At 41.7% G+C, this 12,972-nt stretch overlaps 1 protein-coding gene across 1 annotated transcript; it reads left to right on the top strand.

Annotated features, from left to right (window-relative positions):
- The first annotated feature begins 9,038 nt into the window (after positions 1-9,038).
- LOC139470995 (adhesion G protein-coupled receptor L4-like) lies at positions 9,039-12,033 on the top strand. Its single transcript, XM_071253304.1, has 4 exons — positions 9,039-9,115; positions 10,012-10,134; positions 10,780-10,944; positions 11,921-12,033. The coding sequence occupies exons 1-4, from the start codon at positions 9,049-9,051 to the stop codon at positions 12,031-12,033; spliced, it is 468 nt and encodes a 155-aa protein (XP_071109405.1). The 5' UTR covers positions 9,039-9,048.
- Positions 12,034-12,972: the final 939 nt, after the last annotated feature.

Genomic DNA, 12,972 nt, shown 5'->3' with positions numbered 1-12,972 from the left:
ACTGAACATGTTGGGTCTTGTAGACCTACGTGTATCTGTCTCAAGAGGACAGTCACTGAGACATGTTGGGTCCTGTAGACTTACGTGTATCTGTCTCAAGAGGACAGTACTGAACATGTTGGGTCTTGTACGTGAATCTGTCTCAAGAGGACAGTACTGAACATCTTGGGTCCTGTAGACTTACGTCTATCTATCTAAAGAGGACAGTCACTGAAACGTGTTGGGTCCTGTAGACCTACGTGAATCTGTCTCAAGAGGACAGTCACTGAAACATGTTGGATCCTGTAGACATACGTGAATCTGTCTCACGAGGACAGTAACTGAACGTGTTGGGTCTTGTAGACCTACGTGTATCTGTCTCAAGAGGACAGTAACTGAACGTGTTGGGTCTTGTAGACCTACGTGTATCTGTCTAAAGAGGATACCCACTGAAACATGTTGGGTCCTGTAGACCTACGTGAATCTGTCTAAAGAGGATAGCCACTGAAACATGTTGGGACCTGTAGACCTACGTGTATCTGTCTAAAGAGGATAGCCACTGAAACATGTTGGGACTTGTAGACCTACGTGTATCTGTCTAAAGAGGATAGCCACTGAAACATGTTGGGTCCTGTAGATCTACGTGTATCTGTCTAAAGAGGATAGCCACTGAAACATGTTGGGTCCTGTAGATCTACGTGTATCTGTCTAAAGAGGATAGCCACTGAAACATGTTGGGTCCTGTAGACCTACGTGTATCTGTCTAAAGAGGATAGCCACTGAAACATGTTGGGACCTGTAGTCCTACGTGTATCTGTCTAAAGAGGATAGCCACTGAAACATGTTGGGACCTGTAGACCTACGTGTATCTGTCTAAAGAGGATAGCCACTGAAACATGTTGGGTCCTGTAGATCTACGTGTATCTGTGTAAAGAGGATAGCCACTGAAACATGTTGGGTCCTGTAGATCTACGTGTATCTGTCTCAAAAGGATAGCCACTGAAACATGTTGGGTCCTGTAGATCTACGTGTATCTGTCTCAAGAGGATAGCCACTGAAACATGTTGGGTCCTGTAGATCTACGTGTATCTGTCTAAAGAGGATAGCCACTGAAACATGTTGGGACCTGTTGACCTACGTGTATCTGTCTAAAGAGGATAGCCACTGAAACATGTTGGGACCTGTAGACCTACGTGTATCTGTCTAAAGAGGATAGCCACTGAAACATGTTGGGTCCTGTAGATCTACGTGTATCTGTCTAAAGAGGATAGCCACTGAAACATGTTGGGTCCTGTAGACCTACGTGTATCTGTCTAAAGAGGATAGCCACTGAAACATGTTGGATCCTGAAGACCTACGTGTATCTGTCTAAATAGGATAGCCACTGAAACATGTTGGGTCCTGTAGATCTACGTGTATCTGTCTAAAGAGGATAGCCACTGAAATATGTTGGGTCCTGTAGACCTACGTGTATCTGTCTCAAGAGGACAGTCACTGAAACATGTTGGATCCTGTAGAGCTACGTGAATCTGTCTCAAGAGGACAGTAACTGAACGTGTTGGGTCTTGTAGACCTACGTGTATCTGTCTCAAGAGGATAGCCACTGAAACATGTTGGGTCCTGTAGACCTACGTGTATCTGTCTAAAGAGGATAGTAACTGAAACATGTTGGGACTTGTAGACCTACGTGTATCCGTCTAAAGAGGATAGCCACTGAAACATGTTGGGTCCTGTAGACCTACGTGAATCTGTCTAAAGAGGATAGCCACTGAAACATGTTGGGACCTGTAGACCTACGTGTATCTGTCTAAAGAGGATAGCCACTGAAACATGTTGGGACTTGTAGACCTACGTGTATCTGTCTAAAGAGGATAGCCACTGAAACATGTTGGGTCCTGTAGATCTACGTGTATCTGTCTAAAGAGGATAGCCACTGAAATATGTTGGGTCCTGTAGACCTACGTGTATCTGTCTCAAGAGGACAGTCACTGAAACATGTTGGATCCTGTAGACCTACGTGTATCTGTCTCAAGAGGACAGTCACTGAAACATGTTGGATCCTGTAGAGCTACGTGAAGGATAGCCACTGAAACATGTTGGGTCCTGTAGATCTACGTGTATCTGTCTCAAGAGGATAGCCACTGAAACATGTTGGGTCCTGTATATCTACGTGTATCTGTCTAAAGAGGATAGCCACTGAAACATGTTGGGACCTGTTGACCTACGTGTATCTGTCTCAAGAGGATAGCCACTGAAACATGTTGGGACCTGTAGACCTACGTGTATCTGTCTAAAGAGGATAGCCACTGAAACATGTTGGATCCTGTAGATCTACGTGTATCTGTCTAAAGAGGATAGCCACTGAAACATGTTGGGTCCTGTAGACCTACGTGTATCTGTCTAAAGAGGATAGCCACTGAAACATGTTGGATCCTGAAGACCTACGTGTATCTGTCTAAATAGGATAGCCACTGAAACATGTTGGGTCCTGTAGACCTACGTGAATCTGTCTCAAGAGGACAGTCACTGAAACATGTTGGATCCTGTAGACCTACGTGTATCTGTCTCAAGAGGACAGTCACTGAAACATGTTGGATCCTGTAGATCTACATGTATCTGTCTAAAGAGGATAGCCACTGAAACATGTTGGGTCCTGTAGACCTACGTGTATCTGTCTAAAGAGGATAGCCACTGAAACATGTTGGGACCTGTAGACCTACGTGTATCTGTCTAAAGAGGATAGCCACTGAAACATGTTGGGACCTGTAGACCTACCTGTATCTGTCTAAAGAGGATAGCCACTGAAACATGTTGGGTCCTGTAGATCTACGTGTATCTGTCTCAAGAGGATAGCCACTGAAACATGTTGGGTCCTGTAGATCTACGTGTATCTGTCTCAAGAGGATAGCCACTGAAACATGTTGGGTCCTGTAGATCTACGTGTATCTGTCTCAAGAGGATAGCCACTGAAACATGTTGGGTCCTGTAGATCTACGTGTATCTGTCTAAAGAGGATAGCCACTGAAACATGTTGGGACCTGTTGACCTACGTGTATCTATCTAAAGAGGATAGCCACTGAAACATGTTGGGACCTGTAGACCTACGTGTATCTGTCTAAAGAGGATAGCCACTGAAACATGTTTGGTCCTGTAGATCTACGTGTATCTGTCTAAAGAGGATAGCCACTGAAACATGTTGGGTCCTGTAGACCTACGTGTATCTGTCTAAAGAGGATAGCCACTGAAACATGTTGGATCCTGACGACCTACGTGTATCTGTCTAAAGAGGATAGCCACTGAAACATGTTGGGTCCTGTAGATCTACGTGTATCTGTCTAAAGAGGATAGCCACTGAAATATGTTGGGTCTTGTAGACCTACGTGTATCTGTCTCAAGAGGACAGTCACTGAAACATGTTGGATCCTGTAGAGCTACGTGAATCTGTCTCAAGAGGACAGTAACTGAACGTGTTGGGTCTTGTAGATCTACGTGTATCTGTCTCAAGAGGATAGCCACTGAAACATGTTGGGTCCTGTAGACCTACCTGTATCTGTCTAAAGAGGATAGCCACTGAAACATGCTGGGTCCTGTAGATCTACGTGTATCTGTCTAAAGAGGGTAGGGGGGCATGGGTGGCCCAGTCGTCTAAGGCGTCGCGATTCGCTGTGCAGAGTTGCGTCCCTTGAACACGCCAGAAACCTATGATTGTGGGTTCGAATCCCGGTTCGCCCCGATTATGTTTCTAGGTTTGTCAGCACCATACCCGTGCTCGTGGGTTTCACCGAAGTGGTAAACGTCTTAGACCTGCATCACTTGGGGCTTTCCTCCCACATTAAGCTGACACGCCGTGATATAACTGGAATACTGTTAAAAGCGGCGTTAAACCAACTCACTCACTCACTCACTAAAGAGGGTAGCCACTGAAACATGTTGGGTCCTGTAGATCTACGTGTATCTGACTCAACAGGACAGTACTGAAACAGTACAGTCATCCGACAGTGACCAATACTCACCCAATAATCAGTCGCCTTGAAGGCGCCTTACAGTACAGTCACCCTGCAGTCATCCGGTACTCACCCAATAATCAGTCACCTTGTAGGCGCCCTACAGTACAGTCACCCTGCAGACATCCAGTACTCACCCAATAATCAGTCGCCTTGTTGGCGCCCAACAGTACAGTCACCCTGCAGACATCCACTACTCACCCAATAATCAGTCGCCTTGAAGGCGCCCTACATTACAGTCAGCCTGCAGACACCCAATACTCACCCAAAAATTACTCGCATTATAAGGCGCCTTACAGTACAGTCACCCTGCAGACATCCAGTACTCACCCAATAATTACTCGCATTATACGGCGCCTTACAGAACAATCATCCCACAGTGACAAATACTCACCGAACTGTCACCAAACATGATCTAAGATAATATCATGACTTGATATTTGCTACAGATTGACAGTCACTCGACATTCATACAGTCATACCGGATCAAGCGATAACGGTGACTTTAGATGTACGTCTTTCACAGAGCCAAAAGAAAAAAAAATTGTCGAAGCAACAAACAAAGGATTTACAGGTTATCGTTATAGGTTTATCCCATGGGGTTTTACGTTGGTGTACCGTATTCCTTCATGATAAAGCCCCCACTTTTACATTGTAATGTGCCCACCACTTAAATACAAGTGTATATCGAGCCAGACTCTTCTTCCATGTTCGGTGAAAGACGATGGTGAGAGACACAGTCTGTGCGTCGGTTTTACTGGCGAAGTGTGTGGTAGAAGTAAGAGATTTTACGTGAACCTCAGATTGAGATTGACAGCGCACATCGAGATTGGGTATAAAGAAGCAATAAGACTACATTTACAACTCTTCATGTTAAAAATGTAATTCGGACTAATGGACGGATAATTAAGGTATGGAGGATATGTCATATCACCCAAGGGACGGTTTGTAAGATTAGCCAGGGAGGGTATGTTAGGTTATCCAAGGGAGGGTCTGTAATGTTATCCTAGGGGGGGGGTCTGTAATGTTATCCAAGGGAGGGTCTGTGAGATTATCCTAGGGAGGGTCTGTAATGTTATCCTAGGGAGGGTCTGTAATGTTATCCAAGGGAGGGTCTGTAATGTTATCCAAGGGAGGGTCTGTGAGATTATCCTAGGGAGGGTCTGTAATGTTATCCTAGGGAGGGTCTGTAATGTTATCCTAGGGAGGGTCTGTAATGTTATCCTAGGGAGGGTCTGTTAGATTATCCTAGGGAGGGTCTGTGAACTCACAAATTTGTGGGAAAATGATGATTGTGTATTTGATCTTCAATACTGAAGAGGTTACAATAAGTCATTAAATTGATATTCAAATTGAAGACAGGAATGCGTGTCTGAGTGACTGAGTGTCTGAGCTTGGTTTAAATCAATCAGTTCAACCTCTTCGCGAGGCAAGGGAGATAACTGCCTACAAAAGTCCAGTTTCCCGCCTTGTCGAACTTGGCTGGAATTCCGGAGTTACATTGTCCAATCCAAATCGCGTAACGAACTAGACATCCGGTTCAACTGCAGATTTTCAACAAAGCACGTGTAGCGTCAAATGGGCGATATTTTCGCGAGGTAAGACCCCTTATATTACAGTATAGATCTTAATTATCGAGTTATAGTCTCTGAAATGAATATATTTTACAGGTAAAAACAGTTGTTAAAATTATGGTTATAAAATATAATAAAAAGGAGCCCATAGACTCTTTTGATACTGCATTTAGACTTGCCAAATGGTATCGACTTGCATACGCTGTATTGTATATGTTTCTTTCAGGGTATGGATGACAGACTAACAATTTCATAACTAACATATTTGGTCAGTATACAATAAAAAACGTGGGAAGTGTAATGTCCAACTTGATTGGTGGAAACGACAGAGTGACAGCAGGGCTTTCAATATAAATATACAAATAGGAAATCACATGTGCGCGTGAATCCAAAGAAATGAAACCATTTTCCATCTTTATGAAATTACTATATTGTAATAAATATATTGATATAATTACAAAAACGAATAGATAGTTCACAGTGGCCAAGTATTATAAATATGAAAAGTTTTTGAACGAAAAATGCCCTAAATTAAGTTGAGTTCGAGTAGACTTCATTTCGTATGGAACTGAAAACTATATGTTATCAGTTAAATATAGACCCGTGAAGATCTGGGGTAGAATCTTCAGCTACCCACGCTTGCTGTGAAAAGCTCTGCATGTCGAAAGACGGGATCGTGTGATCAGGCTCGCTGACTTGCTTGATGCTTGTCATCGGTCCCAATTGCGTGGTTCGATGCTCATGATGTCAATCACTGGATTGTCTGGTCCAGACTCGATTATTTACAGACCGCCATATAGCTGTCATATTGCTGAGTGCGGTGTTTAACAACAAACAAACAGTAAAATATATCCCGACCCCCACTCCACCCAATTAATTATTGCTTAAAAAGATGCGGATGATTAAAACAACTATTTGAGGATTATGCAAATATGTTGTTGTTGTAGTTTATTTGTAATGATTCAAACAAGCACGGCAAATACCACAATCAAAAGATCCAGTACATTTGTAATTTTGTTAAAATCATTTATTCTTGATTGGATACAAAACTTTGTCGAGTTTACAATTGTTCTGTATGCAGTTTAATGGTGATTAAAACATTAAACATACACAGTGAATCTAAAAAAAAGATGTTCAAGATTACCAAAGCTTTGATACATCATCGGAGTCGAAAGATAATTTGGATTCTATTTTTGTGATCGTGATTTGATTTCCACTTTGGTCATCAAACAAATATCTAATCATTCCCGAAATGAAGGGCGTGTGTCACGATATTACCTTTGATAGTAATTCTACACTTCCTTGACAGCAGACAGACCGGCGTAACATCTTCAATTAGCAACGATGCGTCGTTTTCGTTATTTCAGAGATTAGGGGATGATTTCTGCCGGCTATTTCAGTGAGATCAAAGACAAACTGAGACGTTCTGAGTTACTTGACTTCATATGTTTTGTTTGTTGTTTGTTTGTTTGGTGTTTAACGCCACACTCAGAGCAATATTCAAGCTATATGAGGGTGGTCTGTAAATAATCGAGTCCGGACCAGACAATCCAGTGATTGATAACATGAGCATCGATCTACGCAATAGGGATCGATGACATGCATCAACCAAGTCAGGGATCCTGACCACCGGATCCCGTTAGTCGCCTCTAACGACAAGCATAGTCGCCTTTTACGGCAAGCATGGGTTGCTGAAGACCTATTCTATCCCAGATCTTCACGGGCCGACTTCATATGTACATTGTATGAATGTTGGACAAACATAAACCACAACAGAATACAAAATCGGGAAATACAAACACATAAATAATGCACTAAAAATTGTAACTGTAACATATAACACATCGGAATGAATACATATGATGCCATTGATCAATCACAGTGTGCACAACGTGCAAGGTATACAACTGACAGTTTGTTGTCAGTGATAACCTGCATGGTATACAACTGACAGTTTGTTGTTAGTGATAACCTGCATGGTATACAACTGACAGTTTGTTGTCAGTGATAACCTGTATGGTATACAACTGACAGTCTGTTGTCAGTGATAACCTGCATGGTATACAACTGACAGTTTGTTGTCAGTGATAACCTGTATGGTATACAACTGACAGTTTGTTGTTGATGATAACATACATGGTATACAACTGACAGTTTGTTGTTAGTGATAACCTGCATGGTATACAACTGACAGTTTGTTGTCAGTGATAACCTGCATGGTGTACAACTGACAGTTTGTTGTTGGTGATAACCTGCATGGTATACAACTGACAGTTTGTTGTTGATGATAACATACATGGTATACAACTGACAGTTTGTTGTTAGTGATAACCTGCATGGTATACAACTGACAGTTTGTTGTCAGTGATAACCTGCATGGTATACAACTGACAGTTTGTTGTTGGTGATAACCTGCATGGTATAAAACTGACAGTTTGTTGTCAGTGATTACCTGCATGGTATACAACTGATAGTTTGTTGTTGGTGATAATCTGCATGGTATACAACTGATAGTTTGTTGTTGATGATAACCTGCATGGTATACATCTGACAGTTTGTTGTCTGTGATAACCTGCATGGTATACAACTGACAGTTTGTTGTTTGTGATAATCTGCAAAGAAAACAACTGACAGTTTGTTGTCAGTGATAACCTGCATGGTATACAACTGATAGATTGTTGTCAGTGATAACCTGCATGGTATACAACTGACAGTTTGTTGTTGATGATAACCTTCATGGTATACGACTGATAGTTTGTTGTCTGTGATTACCTGCATGGTATACAACTGACAGTTTGTTGACGGTGATAACCTGCATGGTATACAACTGACAGTTTGTTGTTTGTGATAATCTGCATGTTCTAAGTGAAATATCGTTTAACGCGGCATCTCACTCACTCACTCACTCACTCACTCACTCACTCACTCACTCGAGGTTTAACTTGCTAGGGACGTAGTGATGTACATGGAATTTTATAAAAACGTCTTCACACATACAGTTCAAGCATTTTACATGTAAAGCAAAATATATACTTTTATTACAGTTGTAACTTTTCTTTCAACGTGGACTTACAGAACTCAAGATCAATGATAACAAAATTGTAGACGGACATGCTGCCTTCGAACATGCATAGTTTATTTTGTTGTCCACAGGCCGTCATAACATTACATTCTCGAAGAAATGTGAACGGGAGGTCAGTCACTGTGTCACGTGACGCTCATCGGGCGTTTTTTGTGCCCTGCAGTGACGAGAGACTAATCTCGGCCGTACAAACAAATGATGGATGGACACACATACCTGTGGTCGATATATTGCTATTGTTCCGTATTATTATTTGAAAGTTATGGCTATGTTTGCTGTCATTCCATAACCAGAAGAATGAAAACAAAACATTTTGTTTGTTTGTGGACTGGGACAGGGCAGCTATATAAGCCCCTGACTTTCTACCATAGCTGCACATTCACTTGACTGACTCTCGCTCTTGCACACCATGTTCGCTTCACTACCCGTCCTTGCCATTGTCTTCGCGGTCTACCTGCCGTCGACAGAAGCTCAGAGTAAGTCTTGCACCCCTTATCAATCATAGGGGTGTTTGTTTACATGGGGATGGTTCTGTCATAGGCTCGCTGGCCAGTTAATGATGGTTATAGGAGCATTGTAACATTATTCAAGAAATCAACTTTTGATAATGTTCGAGTGAGTGATTATGGTTTTATGCCGGTTTTAGCAATATTCAAGCAATATCACGGCAGGGGGACACCATAAATGGGCTTCACACATTGTACCTATGTTGGGAATCGAACCCGGGTCATCGGCGTGACGAGGGAACGCTTTAACCACTAGGCTACCCGACCGCCCCTGATAATGTTCGAAGCACGTTTTCATATCCTGCTCATGAATGTGGATGTTTTACATGATCTTTCGACATAAATCAGGATTCAAGTGTTGTTTCCGTAGAAACAAGGTAAATTAGTATTTTGATATTGTCTTAATCAATTTGTATTGATAGTAATAGTCTGTTGGCCATGGTGGATTCTGTGACCCTATGTTGAGAAGGGAATGAGGGATAGCCACGTTGAATTGGAAACGTCGCGAGAAAGTCTTTTTCAGAATTTGAGAAGTAGTATCACGTTATCTATTTAATTCCATCACAATTCTAAGAATCGTATTAACTGGTAACTTATATTGATATGAACATTACTTTGTTACTTGTCTGTTCCCACCTCACTCCTCAGTATTTAAGTTATGATCTTTGAGGAGAATAATCACATTCTGTTTCAGGGCAAAAGAAACCCCAAAACATTGCATATTTACTTGTCTGTTTTGATTTTCATTTAAACACTGGTAGCCTCACTTGATGGAATGATCGTAAGACAGACGTCTTTGTGAAAGCTTTGTCGTCAAGAACCATAGATGCAAACAGAGTTGAGATTGCCCCTCCTGTTGTTTACAGCCCTGTGCGACACTGCTGGCTGCCTGAATGGCGTCTGCATCCTGCCTCCAGCTGTTGCTGCCCCCACGTGCAGCTGCAACCCCGGCTTCCAGCTGACCGCCGCCGAGCCAAACATCTGCTTCGGTAAGTCACAGACCTCACCTTCCATTTAACAACTGACCAACAAACCCAAACGTCTGCTTCAGTAAGTCACAGACATCACCTTTCCATTGAACAACTGACCAACAAATAATACAAAGGCATTACAAGTGGTTTTCAGTTATGAATTTTGTATTGTTAGAAAGTTCCACACAGTGCTTCATACAACCCGTGGTACCTATATGTTTACATATTGTATTTGCCGACTGGACTTAGGATCGGGTGGGTACAAGCTTGGACCTGGTTGATTGTGTGTCATCTACAATAACGGCCTGGATCGTTGACTTAAACAAGAGATATGGTGTCGAACAACATTACTTAATTCTGTCAACTCAGAATGAATATCACGATGCAGAATATGGATATAATATCGAGGGAAATCTGAAGTCTTCAAACATTTCTGGATAACAGTTTATATTTATCCTGATGACATTTGATTAATATATCTTGATCCTTCGTGCAAGTAGTATCACGAGACGTCTAGAAACAATACAGAAATAATGATCCTTGGGTCTACCAACATCGAAGCGCCAATCAAATGTAGGAAGAATACTGTTGACAAAAAAAATGATCATTTTTGTACTGTTGTATCTTTGTTTCAAGTAGAACTTGCATATTTTGTTGTTGCAGATATTGACGAGTGTTTCGGCAACACGTACATCTGCGGGGTGAGTTTTGACCCCTACCTCCGCATCTCTGTCCCCAGCGGGAGGTGTGTCAACACCCCGGGCTCCTATTACTGTATGTGCAATCCCAACGTGGCCCTGTCATCCTTCGACAGCAAGACCTGTATATGTAAGTGTCATACGTCCAACGCTAGACTGTCTCTCAGTCCCTGGACCATATTATGCTTCCTTCCAACCAGCCCTTACTAACATCTAGTCTCTGAAATGAACATATCGTACAGAAAAACACAGTTGTTCAATTATCTTCATAAAAATATAATAAAAGGGAGCCCAGTGACTCTCTTCATTCTCAGATACTGCATTAATCTTGCCAAACATTAAAGACTTGCATGGGCTGTATTTTATATATATTTGTATCAAGGTCTGTAAGACAGACTATCTCAGTCCTGAACCATATTATGTTTCCTTCCGCCCAGCCCTTACCGTAACGCTGTAGCCTTAAATGAGTGAGTGAGTTGGGTTTTATGCCACTTTTAACAGTATTCCGGTTAAATCACGGCGTGTCAGCTTAATGTGGGAGGAAAGCCCGAAGTGATGTAGGTCTCAGACCTCTACCACTTCGGTGAAACCCACGAGCACGGGTTTGGTGCTGACAAACCTTGAAACATAATCGGGGCGAACCGGGATTCGAACCCACGATCATAGGTTTCTGGCGTGCCCAAGGGACGCAACTCTGCACAACGAATCGCGGCGCCTTAGATGACGGGGGCAGGGGTGGCCCAGTCTTCTAAGGCCTTAAATGGAGACAGTCTAGATTTTCTAAAGGTTCTGAATCTCCTTTTCAATTTAAATGGAGTTGTTTGTTTCCATCAAAATTATATATTTTCAAAGACTTTGTGTTCGTCAAGTTCAACACCTGCACAGCTTTATCGTTAATGTCATTGTAAACAACATTGACCCCTACATACTTGGGGGCTAGGTCGGGGCGTATGTCCGTCAGTTGGCGTGTGTGACAAACACAAAGTCAAATACTGCTTGGAATACCAACAAATGTGTTACGGAAACTCTATCAAAACGTCGACACAAACATACTTATAGCCTAGGCACAACGTGGTTTTTGATTTGCCCATTTGACTTTTTTACAGCCATTCCCATTCAACAGCAGCAGCAGCAACAACAGCAGCAGCAACAACAGTCCTTCTATCAAAGCCTTTTCAACCTGTACCTTTTCGACCAGTTTGAACTATTTGATTTTTAACAACAAAATATAAATTCATTCTCAAATATATATATGTCAATATTTTCATGTAACCTGATATAGTCATCTGTCTTTTGAATAAAATATATTATCAGCTGAAAAAGATAGTGATTTTTTTCCTATTGTGTTATCATTGCATTAGATTATTATAACAGAATAGGTTATCTTGTCCTATTTTGATAATTTATCCTGAATTAAAATTTAATCTTTAGGAAAAGGAACATCACAAATCCTCTTGAAGGCGTGTCGGGTCAAACTAACGACGTCATATAAGACATTGTATGTATGTCCTCTTTATATGTTGTAAAGATACAACTGAAGTTATCGCAAAGAGTCAGCCACCATAAGGGGCATCATCAGAACCGTTTCCAAATGTTTACATGATGAAATACACACTCCGGCGCTGTTGTGATTTCCCATAACACCCCTGCCACAGGCCAATTTGCATATCATGTGACCGTACTTTTCTCTTGTTTTTTAAAGAACGCGTTTTTTTTCGGAAATCAGAATAGAACGGACTAATGCAAATATTTGGAGGCGCTTTGTACCTTTTTTGCATAATTATATAGATATGCTACTACAACTGCGACAGTGAGTTGCTTGACAATACATATTTACACATCAAAGTGACCATAATGCTAACTCTGCGGAGGGCTTCGATGACAGCACGTGGAGCCGTACAACCAATGTAAACATAGGATAACTACGTAATGGAAATAGCTTTTCAAGATTTAGGATGTTTTCTCAATGAAATTTAACCAATCTATGACATATGTTTATCTAGATATGTAGACTTGTAATAGATGAAATAGATGACAAACATAATGCGATATCTTAAATGGACGAATGGATGTAAGATGTGACGAATCGTCACTTGACGCTTGCCTGTGGCAGAGGTACGATGCTGGTCGCATGGAACTCTGGGTAGGAGAGTAATTC

This window comes from Haliotis cracherodii, unplaced genomic scaffold (assembly GCF_022045235.1).
Source record: "Haliotis cracherodii isolate W230 unplaced genomic scaffold, xgHalCrac1.p SCAF_21, whole genome shotgun sequence".
Taxonomy (NCBI): domain Eukaryota; kingdom Metazoa; phylum Mollusca; class Gastropoda; order Lepetellida; family Haliotidae; genus Haliotis; species Haliotis cracherodii.
Note: the sequence above shows the minus strand (reverse complement) of the source record. Positions and strands in the feature narration are given on the sequence as shown.

What these genes read in the sequence shown, in the direction of transcription:
- LOC139470995 (XM_071253304.1), top strand. Translation starts at nt 9,049, where the DNA reads ATGTTCGCTTCACTACCCGTCCTTGCCATTGTCTTCGCGGTCTACCTG. An exon ending in GCCGTCGACAGAAGCTCAGA is followed by an intron (nt 9,116 to 10,011) that starts GTAAGTCTTGCA and finishes TGTTGTTTACAG; the next exon opens with CCCTGTGCGACACTGCTGGC. An exon ending in CGAGCCAAACATCTGCTTCG is followed by an intron (nt 10,135 to 10,779) that starts GTAAGTCACAGA and finishes TTGTTGTTGCAG; the next exon opens with ATATTGACGAGTGTTTCGGC.